Genomic DNA, 19,104 nt, shown 5'->3' with positions numbered 1-19,104 from the left:
GTAATTAATTGAGTTGATATCGTCGCCTGAATGCAAGAACTAGGTAACTTGATTTTTCATATTTTGTGACATCGCCTATTTACTTATTTATTGCACTAAGGAATATGTCACGTTTTCTTTTACCTATTTGTTATATTGGAAAATAGATGTCGCTGGTATCGTTCGATCAGTTACCTAGATCCTGGATTACATGTTGTGCGATTTTTGTTATGCTATAAAAGAGGTAACTAAAAAACGCAAATTTCGAGTTACCTGGTTCTTGCATTCAGGCGACGATATATAATTAATTAAGTTGATATGTAATTAATTAAGATGATATGTAATTTAGTTGATATGTAAATAAATTAAGGTGATATGTAATTAATTAAGATGATATGTAATTAAGTTCGTATGCAATTAATTAAGGCGATATGTAATTACTTAAATTGGTAATAGTTGGGTGAAATAGAAGTATTTATAAGTTAGATTTACTTTTGCTTATCGTAGGCATTATTATAGAATAGTTTTTATTTATAGTCCTAGGTTTATTGCATCTACTATTTATAGATTTACGTTTATTTTATTTTATTTCATGAAATTGTAGTTATTGTATATTATATATCACTACCACCGGGTGTATACCCAATTGTAATGTTAATAAATACATACAAGACGGTATTAGAACTCTATTTCTATGGCCTATGGCTGTCCAAGAATTTATTCAGCTATTAAATTGTCTGTATGCTACGTATTTCCACGTTTTGTTTGAAGGATTTTGTGCTGTTAATAAATGCCTTTTAACTTTACTTTTTTGTTTTCAGGCTCAAATTATACAGAGTCAAATTCAAAACTTCTACATCTAATATTAGTTTGCAGAACGATGGATTTTCAGTAACACACGAATAGTTGTCAGTTTTTGCATTTCATTACATTTAGAACAAATACACCACACTTTAGTACGAGATCTTCTTATTGTCACCACTACATCAGACCCACTATGATCCAGTGGCGTTCCTCGGGGGAGGGAAGGGAGGAACGTCCTCCTCACATTTGTCTTCTTTTGAAAATAAATACCAAATAAAATATGTGCCTTGAAATTCAAGAATGATTCGATCATTTTTAAGTTCACAGCTTTAAGAAAACCTCGGTTGATCGAGTTTTAAACGATGCGCGCTCATGTGCTGCTAGAAAACTGTGAGAAAGATGCGAGATTGTTTGTGTGGAGGAAAGTCAATCCATTCCTCCTTTACTGCAGTTAACACACACAGATAACAGCGCACTAGCGGCCAGAGAAAGAAGCAGAGTTTTAAAGCGAGTAAATGAACGGAGAGGGAGGAGATCCTCCTCTGAATCAGCGCATGGGCGGGAAATAGAAACCGACTGGTCGTGCAGCAAGCTCGCTACCGTTGCCATCTAACGATCTTGCATTCAACCAGACTATATCACAACTAGGAGGAGGCACAATAAAACAGTTTTAACGCAACGCTATGAAAGACACCATATAAACTTTTTTCTAAAATTATATATCAAAAATTTTATTCATTGCACTTTATATAGGCTACTATTCATGGTTTGAAACTTTCAAGGATATTTGAAAGTTAAAGTCGTGTTTATATAAAACAAAGAGAAAGTAGTTCTGTGTTAGTATCCCAGATCTTTTTGGCCCCTGAAATTCACTTCTGTTCATTGTGTACTAGACAGGCCAACAGCCAGTTTTGTACAAATATATTTGAAATTGAAAGTAAGTAGGTACTCCAAACTACATTATTTTTAACATAAAAAATTGGGCACCAGCAACTTTGAACAATAATGGTAGTATGACTTTACAAGAACTGATATTCTTTAAAAGCATGTGATACTGAACTTGTAGAATGTACATGTGGCAACACAGACCACGTGGGTGGGTGCAATGTTCTCGCTTTCCTCAGATTATTTCCCATTCCCATTTCCACGGTTCCGGTTACGTGTTAGTAGCTATAGTCTCTTCCAACACGTGTGATGCTGTAGTGTGCTCGAAAAATGCTACCAGGTTGTGAATTTCCTTGTAATTGTTAATTTGTGCAATTATTCAACAATGAATGGAAGTGAAAACATTATATTTTATGGAAAATTTATTTTATTTTATTTTATTGGGTTATTTTACGACGCTGTATCAACATCTAGGTTATTTAGCGTCTGAATGAAATGAAGGTGATAATGCCGGTGAAAATGAGTCCGGGGTCCAGCACCGAAAGTTACCCAGCATTTGCTCGTATTGGGTTGAGGGAAAACCCCGGAAAAAACCTCAACCAGGTAACTTGCCCCAACCAGGATTCGAACCCGGGCCACCTGGTTTTGCAGCCAGACGCGCTGACCGTTACTCCACAGGTGTGGACCTGGAAAATTTAGGAAACTCAGTTTACAAGAACAGATTATTGCTATACAGAAGGGAAGGCCAACCCCAACTCTACCTGGTCTTACATGTGTGCATGTTGGCTAATTTTTAGCATGTTTCATTCAAGAAGGTATCATTTCGTCCTGTTACCTTCTTTCCTCCTCTTAAGAAATATGCAGGAGCCGCCACTGCTATGATCACTATTGTCCTCACAATCACAAAACGAGTCCTTCTGGGGTTCGAACTGGTAAGGGAGAATATCACCCGAAGGCATTGTCTGATTAATTGCTTTTATCTCTAAAAACATGCAGGCAAGTCGCTGAATATGACTTGCTGCTCTGGACAGCTGTGAGCTACGTGATGTCAGAAACAGAAACACGGAAATTTCACAGAATATCTTATAATACATTTCTCTATTCTAATCAGTAATAAATTCTAACTTGATTTTTTGTGTTGTGTTCTCCTTTGAAGATGATTTTAAGAGTAAATCATTTCTGTGTAGTATCATATAGATCAAAACCAGTAATTTTTCAGTAAAATGACTATTATTTTATGTGGATCATGCAAGAATAAACTGCCTTGCTTGGGAGATATTACTGATACACACACGCAGATGTACAGATACCCTGCCAAAAAATATCTCATCAAAATTTTTCAGTTCACAATACTTCTTTTTCACTTCATATAATGAGAAAGTAAAACAACAAAAAATACGTTGGTTAGGAGAAATTGGGAGAGTTCCATTTTTTGTAAGTAGTAAAAGGAATTTGTTAATCATTCCGTCTGATTTTACTCTGCCCCATTATTTTCTATTGCACATAACTATTTCAATGGTTCACAAAGGCATGAGTTTTGATAAATTAGAGGCTTTTTAATGATTAATTACATAAATACAATACATACTTTATATACAGTTTAACACCTTACACCTCTTCCACATCTTCATCAAGTATCACATTTTACTTTCAATTTGTCAGACATTCAAGTTCTTACACTGATGTTGAAAGCAAAGGATATTGGTCGAGAATTATTTCCTTGGTTTACTTAAATATTAAGATGACTTAAGAAGTTTGACACTATATTTATTACACTATTTTTATATTATTTCAATTGCACTTGAAACATCACCGTCATATCCAGTAATATGACATGTATATATTCTAGTAACCATTAAATATAAGAATATATAAATTCTTATTACCTAAGGCGATATAACATTACAAAAGCAGGAAGGAGACTGATAGCTAAGTTTGTCATATCACTTTATTATGGTTTTATTAATATAGGAACTTTTTTGGGTAAACTGAACAAAAACTGCTTATTCAATTAAAATATAAGATGTTTAAGAGCAACGGAAATTAAAATGTTTAAACAAGTAAGATTGAAACACATCAACTCCTGAAATATTTGAAATTTTGAAATGTAAATGGTACTGTATGTCATTTCTTTGGTTCATCTATTCCTTCATAATTTCTACTCGCTTAAGAGTGCAATCACTTTTATGTATTGAACTGCAATCACAATAGTAAATATCTTACCAAGTGTCAACCTTTCTAAGTCATCCTCTACAATGTCAGTAGATTTTGTTCATTTAATATTTGAATATTATATATTGCCACCATGCAACTTCATGAAAATCTTTATATATAAAAATAATTAAACCAATTTCAGAAAAGAATTATCTATAATTAAATTTAAAATAAATATCTAATCCCTAACTCAAGACTTACTACACACGGGGAAAATTCAAAGTCTGTATCACATCCTCTCCAATTTTTGGGGCTTGTACAAAGACAGCCTAGGCCCCTGTTTTGGAATGTGAAATATAATTTACCATATCAAACTTCCAAGACACACATTAATACCTATTTTAATGTGAAGTGAAACAAAATTATCATACTATTATTAATATTACCCTCTTCATTGTTTTAAATTATGGAGTGATACTGTCTGTAAATTTTCCACATTCTTAATTGTTTCATTGCATTATCAAAGGTCTCCTCTTTGTCAAATTTAATTGAATACGTGAATATAACTTACAAGATAGATAGTCAACTACATAAAAAAAAATAAATACACAATAATGTCCTAGTCTAAGAGACAGAAAAATATCATATAAGAAAAACGTACAAAATCAATAATAACGTACAGTACTTCTCTTTAAATACTTAACGATTTGGTATTCAGTTCATTCAACTGATGTGTAAAATATGTTAGTGATATGTTTTTGAAAGTTTGTAGATAAAAAAATCATTTCATGTGAAGTTTAATTTTGTTGCAGGTATGTTACACTAAGGTTCCATCATGCACGTGTGACAATTCTAAGCTGGAAGAAAAGGAGAGAATGGCTGAACTGGAACAAATATTTCTCTTAAAACATAATGACTTCTTTTCTTCGATATGCTTATGACAAATTAAAATTATATTTCAATGAAATGCTCCAGTTTATAATAGTAATATGCGTTACAAGAGCGGTATGTTGAAGTTTTCATGTTCGAGGAAAAGTTTGAAAAAGCAAAACGTAGTTGAGCTTTTTTAATTTCCGAGAATTGAAAGAAAACATACCGCTCGTGTATCGTACATTATTTTGTGCGAAGATCGTTTATTACATACCTGAAAGAGAAATTTCTAATTAGTTGCAATGAAATCTCCATCTTGGTTTCTGTTCAATGACGGCAAATTTGCAAAACAAAAATATCTATCTTCAACATTGTTGCTTGAAAATGTTTTCTGTGTTTACTATACTCCAGCAGGCCGTGATATACGTCTGTCTTCCGCCCCCCCCCCCAGTCTATGATGAGTCTGGAATCTTGTTGATTTTTTCACGGCTTCCTTAATGTTATTTGCATCACGAATGCAGTAACTTTAGTGGAGTTGTAGAGTTTACTTAATTTTTGCAAATATTTAAAAACAATAATTAACAGTGCAATTTAGGTGAAATTGCAGTGGTAAGTTTCAAATTTATAATTATTACTATATTGAACGTCTCTAAAAATAATGTTAAAAGCCTAAAGCAGTAAAATCAATATGTCACTTAAGCGGTAAGAAGAGGGAAATTGTTATGTGTGTTAGGTTGGGAATACTGAATGTGGAATTTTAGACTTTCCGCAGATTGGTTTTGTGTGGAAACCAAGCAAATACGCACGATCTCGCACAAAATAACATAATTGTTGACCATTGCTTTCTATTTCATGAACTAAAATATATTCACATCATATTATGTAATTCATTATCATCAACACTTACATTCATTTAGAGTGTGTTTTCAATTTACATGTCATAATCAATAAAACACTGTTGAGATGTGAAAAATTATAATGTAAAACTAACGTATGAGAAGTTGGTTCCCTTAGATAATTTCATCGAATTCACAATTACCGATTACTATATTGCTATTTTCATTAGCGTGAGCTTATAATATTCTGGTATGTTTTGAAACAAGCTTATGTTACAATTTATATATTCCATACTATCAACAGTTTTATAAAATTTCAATTTATTGCGATCCTTGTCACTTCTTACTGTTTCAAGGCATGTTCAGAAAATTAACAGAGATCAATTATTAACTGTTAAAATAATAATCATCAACAAATAGCTTTTAATGCTATTTTTGGCATTATCACTAGTCTCTTTGGAATTATTCTATGAAAAAAGAAGTGTAGATACCAATAATAGAGGGATAAAGTCAGGAAGAAAAGTGAAGCCAAAATTCTTTTATGCATAAATGATAAGTGTTGTAAGTATGAGGGCTGTTTTTTCTTCAACCTCCGATCGTGCCGGTAAACAGCCAATCGAGTGATAGAAGGCGAGAATGCTTGGAGGGCAACTGTGCATCTCCCCCACTATAACCTCTGCCACTTCCAACGTCATTATGCCATTTTGAGCCGAGTTGCAGGATGTAAACATGGTTGCTACAATTGATTCTCCCGCAAGTGTGAGTTGTGTAGCATAATTCGGTTTCTTCAAGCAGAAGGGAATAGTACAGCAGAAATTCATTGGAGAATGAGCCGAGTATACAGTGAAAACTTTGTGAGTGATGTTATGCGTGAATGATGTAGAAAATTTAAAGAAGGCCGAACTGATATTCGCAAGTCTGTCGCAACAGAAGACATTGTTCAACGAGTTGGCCAAGTAGTTCGAGAAAAACGGAGGTTTACTCCCAAAAGTGAGTTGTGTGAGGAATTTCCTGATGTTTCAAGATCATTCATCTGTTTACACGATCGTAACACAACATTTACACTACAAAATTACGTAATTACCGGTAACTAAATATTTATCATGGATAAGACGTTCTGTCTTTGACCAAGAATGAAGGTGAAATACTCAAACTGAAACTTACAGTGCTTCTGCATCAGAGTGTATGTACTGTCTTTGAGGTTCTTAGTTGTTATTGTTTGGGTATGACATATTATAACAATGGAGTAATAGTGTTTGAGAAACACTGCTTTGAATGTATACCTACTGATCATCATTATGACTGAAAACTGATTTTGTGGTGAAAATAAAAAATTAAATTATAGTTTATTTAACGACGCTAGCAACTGCAGAGGTTATATCAGCGTCACCGGTGTGCCGGAATTTTGTCCTGCAGGAATTCTTTTACATGCCAGTAAATCTACTGGCATGACCCTGCCGCATTTAAAAACACTTAAAATGCCATCGACCTGGGCCAGGATCGAACCCGCAACCTCGAGCATAGAAGGCTAGCACTATATCAACTACACTACCAAGGCTGACACAATACTATTGAACTTACTAATAAAGAAAAAAAAAAATAGTTAAAATGGGAAAAATAATCGAAATGCTTCAATACCAAATGGTACCGAATTCATAACACAGAAATTAGACATACTGTACTGTATTAACTGCAGAACTCTTTTAAAACAAGATACTCTAACTTCATACCATACTATACTTAAAAATTCTATCATAATTTATCATTTTTCTCTTTTTGAAAATTACTAGTGTTATAAAATATAACTGTCCGACCAGTTTAATATACAAAAACAATGACTTAAGACACAAATAGTTTCTGCATTTACACGATACAGTAAGAGCAGTTTGAGAATTTACAAGCCTTACGTTATATTCTAAAAGAAAGATGCACTTCATACTATGAATATAGTATTTTTGCATGAGTGACAAGAAACAGTAAAATTTAATTTAAGACTGTGAATTATTAAGATGGTTTAAAGTTACTGCAATATCAGCATATATTCTGCTTAGAAGTTGAAAGGATTAAATACATAAATTGTAACCATCTCTTGGCACTACTAAAGTCAGACCTATGTGTTTTCTAAAATAAATTACAACCTTCCCAACAAATGTCACAATAGTTTCCTAGAATATAGGATCTGTATAAAAAATTAAACCATGAAGTTTCATTATTATTAAGTCTCACTTAATCACTAACATATGAAAAATTCCGTCAGCAAAGTTCCTGGCCTCTACCTCTGAACATTTATTCAAGTATTCAGCTTAGGAAAGTTCAAATAGTACATTTTCATACTTCTCTAATCAATAATCATCATAAATGTTAATTTTCATTAATATGAAATTTTTTAATGGAGAAGAAGTTTTAGAGAATAGCATTCTCTTATTATGTTTATTGCATTTACACTTTGTATAATTTTTAGATACTTATATTTAGTATAAATTCAATCACAAGTATTTTTGCCGCACATGTATCAACCTACATATCACTTAATGTCATAATATGAACCACCGTTGTATTAATCTGTCACAAAACACTTTTTTTTTTCTTTGACAGTTATAAACAACATACATCATTATGCAAAGAAAACAATACTGCTTACTCTAGGATTGATACATAACACACAGACGTCTACACAGTACCGTATGATATAATTATGTACACACTCTTTTGCTTTACCCTGCTTCAAACATAAGAAGTTCAGAATTCTATACACCAATATAGTCAAACTAAAGTATAAATCAATGTTCATCTCTTTTTAAATATACAGAAATCACAGTGACACAAGGTTCAAACAAATCATAAGCTTAGTCTTGTTATGGAATACAACCACATTAGTATCCTTGAGTCGAGGTTGTCATTGTGTAAAGCAAAATCTCATTGTGGTGCAAATCTCTCGTATATTTGAACTTGTAATAAAGAAAGAAGAATCAAATCATAAACCCGAGTCACACGGGGATAGTTTACAGGAGTCAAGTGCTTGAAGCCTCTAAACTTGATGCTATATTTGTGATCACACGGAGACATTAAACTTGAAACCATGCTTGAAAAAAAGCGCGCGCTGAATGTTGTATTCGTAGTGGTGTTTGAATTCTTGTATTCTGTTATAGTTAATAAAAATCAATAGTGAACTGGCATTTTTAGTTTGGTGAAACTGAAGATGCCACCAGCACATATTCAAGCATGTGTGCAGCTAATTGGCGCCTTGTTATTGTATGAATTACAAAATATTCTTGAAAACAAGGAAAAGAGAACATGGGTTAAGAAATGGATTCGTAGAAGAATTGTGCACTGTGTATCTAATACCTTGTTGAAAGAATTAGCTGAAGAAGATCCTGCAGAATACAGGAAACACCTCAGAATGAGTCCTGTTTTAAGGGTTTTTAATTTTTTTCGAACCACTTCTACGTCTATGTTTTCGAAATCTTGTTCGAGTTCACTGACTAGTTTCTGGAATAATAATTCCCGCTTGTTTTTATTGAGGTATTCTTTGTCACGTATATTCCATACAAGTTCATACTTCTCATACACTTCCAAAAACTTTATGATATCGCTGGAATTCCACTTAGGGGCGCTCATTTATAATAATTATTAATTTACTTCGACAATAGGCCTAAAACTACAAACTTTCTACTTGCCAAGTTGCTACAAGTTCGCATTCACACGCGGGAAGTGGTGGAGTCAAGTTGGTCACGTGATGGGAAAGTGGACACAAAAGTTGACGGGTCGTCATCTCAAATCTGCTTGACCACCAAGTCACAACTTGACTGTCTCGACCATATCACACGGGGAAAGTTGAAGGAAAGTCGACTTGCTCCAAGCACTTGACTCCTGTAAACTATCCCCGTGTGAATTAGCCTATAAGATACAAAATATTATAGCTTCATCCTTCACAATATTATGTAAATACCCTCCAATCTCGTACATTGGCATCATCTTTAAAATCTTTTGGATGGGAAATTGCACTGCGTATCACTGAATGCATCATTCAGACGAGCTGATATCATTGTTACTAACAGGAGCACTAGATGGGCTCTTATTCTCGACCATACAGTTCGTTTTGAGAGAAACATAAATCAGGCAATGAAAGTTCACGCTGAAAAGAAGATCATCTATGAGCCTTATATACCCTGTCTAAAAGATACCATATAACTCCAAAACATTGGTGTGGTCTGTCATTGGTTTTCTATTTGGTAGTAGAGGAGCTGTCCCAAAGTTAACATGGCGGCATCAAAGAGATGAATATTACATTTAAGACTCTAATGCATGTTGTTCTTAATGCTTTGAAAGACTCTCCCAAAATTTTGCATCATCATCTGTATTTCAGTTAATTGCATCGTTGTTCTATATTATAATTCACATTCTTCCTGGGGCGAACGCAAAGGCATGGGTGGTTGCTGGGTTTGAACCCCCCCGCTCCCCGGAACTTAAAAAAAAATTTAGATTTGAGTATTTTTTTATCCATAATCGTATTTCCTTCTCTAATTTATCACTGTCAGAGTAACAAAATCTACATCGACATAAGGCGTAGTCTTCGAAAAAACAATGAATCGACAAGCATTTAAGCAAAGGATATGAGATACCAGCCGCTACTTTTATGCTAGATATCAAAATCAAAATGTTTTTCAAATAGCTAACATCCTCCATTTCAAAGTCTATTAAAAACTATTTAATAGTACATTATGCAACGAGCCTATAATGGTAGTAATTAAGACGTGAGTATGTTTATGAAATGAGCACAAGCGAGTTTCATAATTTTCATATGAGCGTCTCAATTACCATTATAGTCAAGTTTCATACGACTTTTTATGCTCGACCATATTTCTAACTTGAAATTATTCATAAGTATTCATGTTATTCTTATCTGACTGAGGAGCAGAACTGACCTAGTGCAATACCTCGTAAATTGTGAGATGTGCGCAGACGCGAAAGTATTGATTTTTTCCGAGAAACAAATGTCATTGACCTTGATATAATCTAGAGAGTAAAATAAACATTAATCTTGATATAACCTTGAAATTGAATTAGACATTGAAAAACGAGATGACAAATTGAATTTATTTTAATATTATTTACAATTAACGCTAATTATTATAGTAACAGAACTAGTTGTCTTTCAATTGCATATCCGAGAATAGTCGATACTTGCGCTTTTGATAATTATTGCTACAATGGTGTTTTCTGATTGGTGGAACACCTGAACTTTAATGAATAGGTGTATTTTAATGAGGTCCATTAAAGGGCTGCTACCAGGTGTATAATTACCACATTTCGGCATGGTCGAGCATAAACATAATTAATATATTTTCGAGTCTATATTTTTTTTCTGGAATAGTAACAGCGAGTTTTTATTTTAGACAGTACGGCGTACCGGCCCAACTACAGTACTGACTATACATATATATATATATATATATATATGTGAGTGTGTGTGTGTGTGTGATTATTGTGTAAGTGTAATAACGACACAAGCATTTTTTATTATACAAAATTAAACAGAAGTTAAAATTTGAATGGCTGTAAAAAAATTATGTTTCAAATATTTTATATGGATATTCACGAATAAGTTCTATTAGAACATAGTATAATATTAATAAATAAACGTAACATATTAATAATACTAATAATAATAATAATAATAATAATAATAATAATAATAATAATAGTACACACAATTTTAAATACTGATAATGTAAAGTGTAAACAATTTTAATAATAACCCTCCCACCCCTTGACAAAATTCTGCGTGCACCACTACATTCTTTGGGAACTAAAGAAGAGCAATATGAAAACTGAGATGAAATACAACTGAGCTTACTACCAACAGTGGCCCACATCAGGCAACACGTATTCATAAAGATATTGGGATCCAGTCATTCAAACAGTAGAATGTATGAGACCGAAGGAGATAAAATGGCCAAGATTTCAGCAATTGAGTTCAATGTCAGGAATCTTTGAGAGAATGCACCATAACAAGATGCTTCACTAAACTGCACGCACCACGAAAGGTATTTGCCACTTACATGATTATTCCAAAGTATTTTAAATAAAACATTGTTATTTTGTGTGATATATCATTGGATTGTTTATCACCATGTAACAACAAAATTAAGCATAGTAACAATAAATAGCAAATATAAAAATAAATAGTAAATATACAATAAAACTGCGATATTGACACCAACATACTAGTTTATCTATGTTCACAGTCACTGTACTGATAGCAATATGGAGATGTTTCCGATCCAATGATCCATATACCATCGGCTCTCTTATCTAGTTGTGAAGTATACTTTCCAATATTATTCAATCATTAGAGCGTTAATAATTAGCGTATGTTTAAGTGTTCATACAGTGTACCGGTACGTCTTTCATAGATCGTAGGCAATTGTATACAAATGTATTTAATGGACTTCCATGAAGCATGAATATACAGCGTGTTTCGTAAGTTCCGTATATTGTTTACAACTAAATGGACAATTTTTTCGAAAAACACTCAGACACGTCAAATCTTATATTTCGAAGGGAACATTTTAACACTATTAGCCATTAGAAACTTTTTCAAATGACATCCTTTTTTATTCACATCTGAAAGATTTGATTTTTTCTGTATCACTACACAAACTATCAATTGTTTTTATACTAAATGTTGCTATGGCAGCAAAGTAAATAGTTGAGTTCCCTGGTGTTATGGAAGCAGTTTAACAGTTGAAATTATCAGAAAATAAAGATGTTCTTAAGTGAAAATGAGAGAATTGAGATTTTAATGATTGGAGAAATACCACCAGCAGAAAAACAGAAGGAATTTGTGCTGCATTTATATCATTTCAGATTGTAAATGGGAAATATTCTGAACATGTAATTAATTGAACATTTGCTGTATTGATTCAGAGAAATTAATTTATTCATTTCAGAGAAATTACTAACAATTTTATTCTCAATTATTAGTGCCAATATTGAAGTTATACAATTCAAGTTGTGACAAAATTGTTTATTGTTTGTAAATTGAACATGTTCTGCAAACCTCAATTTCAATTACAAGGATAGAATCTTCGGTTGGCATACATTTATGAAGATTCTCTTTCATGAAGGAAAACATAGGATGCCATTTAAAAATGCTGTGGTGACGTCATAACTCGCACAATAGTGATATTACAAATACTTTGTTTCTGTGAAAAAAATGTTTTTTAAGGCAATGTAATGGTGAAAAATTAAGAAAAGTACGTTTTTTGTTTTTATGTTTGTATTTACATTTAAACATTTTAGTTTCATAATATGCTTTCATTTTTTCTTTAAGAACACTTTATGTACGTCATGTGACTTTTATATATTGTAATAATGAAAAAAAAGAAATTGCATAATGCACCCTGTTTGATAGGAGTATGGCGAGCAGTTAGTGCTCGATTCGAGTTTCTCGAGCACCCGAATTTGCCGAGGATTTCCTCGACCTGAGTATGGCTATCAAGTAGTGATCGATTCGAGTTTTTCGAGAATTATGTACTCGAGTAGAGTATGGCGAGATGCATTGCTCGATCCGAGTTTCTCGAGCACGGTGTGCTCGACCCGAGTTTCTCAGGATGGTGTACTTGACCCCGAGTTTCTCGAGCATGGTGTACTCGGTCCGATTCTCTCGAGCACGGTGTGCTCGATCCGAGTTTCTCGAGCATGGTTCGCTCGATCCGAGTATGGCGAGCAGGTAGTACTCAATTCGAGTAATTAATGAAGGTCATGCAATATATTTTCTCTTCATATGAAGCGACATTCCCAAATAAGACCCAACTCACAACAGGTTTTTCACTATAGTTCACTCAAAATCTATCGCACGTGCAAAATATTGCAAAATATGGCTATACAGACGAAGCCCGTTCTAATCCATAGGTGTCGGTCCCATCTCGACCATAGTTCGCTCCAGGTGTGGCTAGTCTGCTTCCCGTTCAATGGGGAGTTTTAAACCCACTCCATGTTACTGGTTAGAAGTACAGCCATCCACAGGGTGGGATATGATGATAGAGACTGTATTAATCTTGCTCAGGATAGGGACCAATGGCGGGCTTATGTGAGGGCAGCAATGAACCTCTGGGTTCCTTAAAAGCCAGTAAGTGGAACATATGAAACACACTTCATTGAGCCTAACATATCGAAGGGTTGTAAGATGTCATTTTAATGGTTAACCAAATTGAAGTTTTCATTATAAATTCTTATAACAATGAAATAGGTGTATCTATTCCAATTATCAAACCTATCTTAACATTTATAAGTCATCTGTAGCAGAGATGAAGCTCCCAACGAAACTTGGAGTTCTTCAGGATCCATTTTGTTTTTTAATAATAAATTTAATTTGTAATTCTATTTAAATTCTAATATATTAGTATTAGTGGTGTCAAAATACAGCTAGGATAGGAATATTTTGATAGTCAAAAATGAAATTCAAGGAAACTGTTACTTGAGAACGGTACATTCTTTTAAACTGAACTAATACATGAAGACATACTCAGAAGACAATAATGTGTCCACAATTTCTTTTACTTAAGGAGTATTCTAATAATGACCACAATTTCATCATGTATTTATATCCAAAACTTCTAAGTACTGTACTAACAAAATACTGCAATTATCACTTACACTGCACTTCATAGACATTTATTTTGCTAGACCATTGTGTCACTGAAATCTCCTGGAATTGTGCTATCAGGAGCAAATACAGCACAATAGCGCAATTTACAAAACAAAAAACTCAGTGCTTTCCAAGTAGATCTGTAATTTAAAACTGTTGTAAACCAATCCAATTTAATGATAATTATTTTAATAGCGTGAAATACAAGAAACTTGAAGTTTATGCACTCTTTTTATATAAGAGGCTAAAATAATACCAAATATAGTATACATATGGTGCAAATGTTGATATTCAGTATTTTTTCTTTAACTTTCTTCCTAATTTTGTAATGAATCTCAGCCTCTCAAGTAATCACAAGTCACTGAAATAAGTCATAAGATTTCTGCATTTTGTTATCAATGTTGTGATATTAAATTTCACTGATATATGGGTAAAATGTTTAAACCTTTTGTTTTTGTGAATTTGCAATTATTATTTTCGTTACATGACTAATTCTATGGTTTAGTATTCTAACTTCAAAATAATTATAAGCCACCACACATTATATTGTTCTCAATGCATTGAACTTTGCCCCTTTTCTCCTCAAATTTGAAGGAAATAGATTTGTGAACAAAATGTACATATGAAAGTAGAAAACCTAATGCTTCCCTCAAAGTCAGTCCATATTTGAGTTGAGAAAGAGAGAGATACGAATATATATTTGGAAACTACTGAATTTCTTGAGGCTTCTGAAACAAATTCAGATCAAATTGAAGTTATGTACTGTAACTTACTAGGCCCTACTGTGAAATATGATATTATTGAATTCATTGTTTTAATATGATTCTTAATTTAAATGTATTCTGTTTCCTGTAATTCTTAAGTAATGACGGTTTTTCTAAGTCAGGATATCAAGTCAGATTAAGAACATTAATATAAAAGTAAAATACATTTCAACCTACTTGGAATGCACTTTCATGTTGTAACATAACCCCTAACCTTGTATTGGTTATATGATCACAGATCTTGTGTTTATGAACATAACTACTAGCACATCTATGCAGGATAAAAATTCAATAGTTTTATGTAAAAATCAGAATGCTGCTAGACGCATTCCATTCTTATAGCGATTACAATCTTGTAAAAACATATTCTAAATTTCCATCTTCTACCAATGTTGCATCGTCATTTTGAACACACATTAGTATATACTAACTTCACTTGCAGTCTGTATACACGTTATGCAGTAAGATTATTTCATTTCACAAATGAATTAAATTACACTTGAATATAAAAAGGTACATACTTTCTTCATCAGACATTGATATTTGCTATATCCTACACATATTCAAAAACTACTTCACATACTAAAAGTTTTTAGTCGATTTAGAATCCAGTTCACTTAAACTGTAATTGTGCAGATCGCACTTTGCAACTCCATAGTATGATCCATTCTTTCTTCAACATTATTACATGACATAGTTATTATGATATCATACACTCACTTTTTTCATTATAATTACACATAAAAGTAATTGAAGATCAAGTACATTATATTTTATATACCTGCATCATCTCATGAAAAACTTTGTTCGAAGTGGAAGGATTTGTGTACCACCATGACAGCAAAGGAACCAATGTTTCTATTCTCACAATGCTTAGACTGTCACTCACATGATATAATCCTAAAGCATTTCTGCCTGTAAGACAATTTCACCATAGATCACTGAGGTGAAAGAGACAATGGGAGTTCACATCCCTCTGGTAGTTGAGCTTCCTGGTAGAGTTCGAAGACTTTACGTTATTATTTAGAGTTGAAATTATGCTGAAGGTTGCATTTTTTTTTCAGATTGAAGTAACAGCACTTGAATGTCTCTTGAAAGTTATATTATTAAAAAGCATTTCACAGCAAGATTCCTCCACATTCAGCGTAGTGTAAATCAACAAATGAATGATGACTTGCGAGCTGTAACAACGTTCGTAATAGATGCCAGCAGATAATTTAAATCATTTAATTCACTTCTAGACTGGTTGTTCAAGAAATGGTAAATAGTGAAATGTGCTGCTATGTTTCTTCTTCATAATCAAGACACACTCCTCTTGAAATATGTTTAGGAAATATAGCTGGGCATAGGAATGACTCTGTGGGCGAAGAAACAGATGTTTACACAAAGTGCAACACATTCTATGCAAAATTATGAACATATTGAGAGACTGCAAAATATACATATTGATCACTGCCAAACTTCTCTTCTTCTTTCACATGTGGTCTTACGTGTTGTATTGCATACCATAAATACGTGATATTCAACTTTAAACTTGCGTGAGAGTTCTTTAGGACCTTCGGGAAGTAACTTGCAGTCGAAACGCCATTTTTGAGATCAGTTTTGTCAACATTTCAAGCATCAGTTGTATACCCATATTCAGAATGGAGTGACAATGCTACACTACAATATTAGAATGGATCTGTTATCTTTGTTAAGGAGACCGAGACGTGAACTCCACAACAGTCATTCTAAGAGTTTAATGATCATCCATGAACTTCATCTAAGTCACATGTAGATGAGATGTAGAACTTACTTATAATACAGGAACTAGATATCAGGTTTCTCATGGACCCAAATGTGACTACTAATATATCCAAATGTTACGATAGTCACAAACTGATACACATAAATATACAGACTACTGTTGTACAAATCACATTTTTGTATGCAAAAGGTACTATTAATAATTTACAAAACCGTCTTCATAAGTTCTGGGTGTTTTTTTATATATATATATATTCACATTCCCAAAACTTTATTGTGCTTTGCTATGGAGTGCTGTAGCTTCCACAGTGCATCAACCTGTCAATGTGACAAAAGAGCTGAGAAATTTCTTGGGCGTTTAAACCAAATATTTTGAGAGTAACATCAGTAACCCTCACTAATAAAATAAAAGAAAATAAAATAAGTAGTCTTATCACACTATTTTGCATTAGGTTCAAATTTTAGACAGAAGCAAGAGTAGATTTCTCTGTGGCCCCAATGGAAGTTGACTTCACCAGGTCACTGATCTGCTTGTACTGATATGGGTCTAATCTTGATCGATGGCGGTCACCACTCATGTAATGTGGAGGAGGATACGAGTCTCTGTGTGCGTAGCCATGATATGCCGGATTGGGACCATTCAACTTGAGCTGTTGTCTGTGACGACAGCACTGAAGTCCAAGGTAGAGGCCAAGACAGATGATCACACACACAAGCACCAATATGACAATTATGTATGTCGACTCCTTGAAGGACACATCTGCTGGTGGAACTGCATCCGCATGATTACTTTCAGTATCTGAAATATAAAGAAAAGGAAGACATCTGCATATGAACTAAATGTGAATTTAACAAACCATATTTATATTTTCGGTCCCGGGATATAACTTTACATTTCATACCATAAAAAATAAAGTTTATTTATACATGTTAATATCTTCAATTTGATTAAATAAATTTATAGCCTATGTGTATGAATTAATCAACCTATATTATATTTGTATTCTATAATTTTGAAATATATATTAATCCTACTTTTCACGTGCGATATTATTCTTCTCTAGTGTTAATATTATATTATATAATTCCATTGCCGCAGTAATTATATTTTAGTTCCTATTTTATTTTACTTATTTATTTATATTATTATTATTTTTTATTTTCTAATATTATATCTGAACTGCGACCGAGCACGAGCACTGCTCATTCGGTCTCAAATTTTGTTAATAACTGTATTTTCTTTTTATATTGCTTGTATTATTTTATTTCTATTTCTCTTTGTTTGTTTTGTAATTATATTTCTTTAGTCTGTATATTTGAATTTAAATTTAAACATAACAATAAGAGAACATAGATACACGAACATAATTATACTATAGCCAAGAGGTAATTTATTCTTATAATCAACAAAATTGGATCAAGTATTCATAAATAAATGTATATTAAACAAAAAGAGTTAATTAATTCTTCCAATTACCCCAATAAAATATATTAAATAAAATAAACAAACAAAATAAATAAAATAATATATATAAACTCTAACTATCCATGTATTGTGGGTCCCTATCACCACAGCATGGCGCGTCCTCAGGTTGCGGATCGAGGAGACGGCCTCCAGATATGGAGGGTAGCTGCGAATATATTGAATAAGCAGTCGCGGACAGCCGATGAGGGGTGGTCCTCCAGCTTGGGGGTTGGGCGAAGGGCTAACAACCCTTCACCGTAAAAGACAGCTTGTTACGAATCCTTCAAATAAGCCTCGGCACAACACAGAACTGCACGCATTGTATTCTTCACCTGACATAATTAGGAACATTAAATCCAGATGTTTGAGATGGGCAGGGCATGTAGCACGTATGGGCGAATCCAGAAATGCATATAGAGTGTTAGTTGGGAGGCCGGAGGGAAAAAGACTTTTAGGGAGGCCGAGACGTAGATGGGAAGATAATATTAAAATGGATTTGAGGGAGGTGGGATATGATGGTAGAGAATGGATTAATTTTGCTCAGGATAGGGACCAATGGCGGGCTTATGTGAGGGCGGCAATGAACCTCCGGGTTCCTTAAAAGCCAGTAAGTAAGTAAGTAAGTAAGTAAGTAAGTAAGTATAGCTAAGACTATTATGATCAAATGGATATTCTCATGACAAATTAGAGGTAATGTAAATACCACTAACAAAATATTGTAACAATAATAATTCATAGAGTGATTTTATTCTACTTAACAATTTCACTTAATGTTTTAAATTTAGAACAATATTATCTAAAAAACATATCAAACTGTCTTATACAAAATTAACTTTAAATTAAACAATTGAGTAAGGAACAAACCAGAAATTAGCAACAAAACTAAAGGATGCTCTATACGAAATAAAATATTTCTTCCAACGATTTAGATTCTGGAAAAGTCCCCAT

At 33.2% G+C, this 19,104-nt stretch overlaps 1 protein-coding gene across 1 annotated transcript in view; it reads right to left on the bottom strand.

The window, feature by feature from the left end:
• Positions 1-3,203: 3,203 nt before the first annotated feature.
• LOC138709988 (cysteine-rich motor neuron 1 protein-like) overlaps positions 3,204-19,104 on the bottom strand; it is a 74,479-nt gene continuing 58,578 nt past the window's right edge. Inside the window, exon 11 of the mRNA XM_069840668.1 lies at positions 3,204-17,490. Within this exon, the coding sequence (XP_069696769.1) occupies positions 17,153-17,490 (338 nt within the window). The 3' untranslated portion in view covers positions 3,204-17,152. The remainder of the gene's footprint in view (positions 17,491-19,104) is intronic.

This window comes from Periplaneta americana, chromosome 12, assembly GCF_040183065.1.
Source record: "Periplaneta americana isolate PAMFEO1 chromosome 12, P.americana_PAMFEO1_priV1, whole genome shotgun sequence".
Lineage (NCBI taxonomy): Eukaryota > Metazoa > Arthropoda > Insecta > Blattodea > Blattidae > Periplaneta > Periplaneta americana.
Note: the sequence above shows the minus strand (reverse complement) of the source record. Positions and strands in the feature narration are given on the sequence as shown.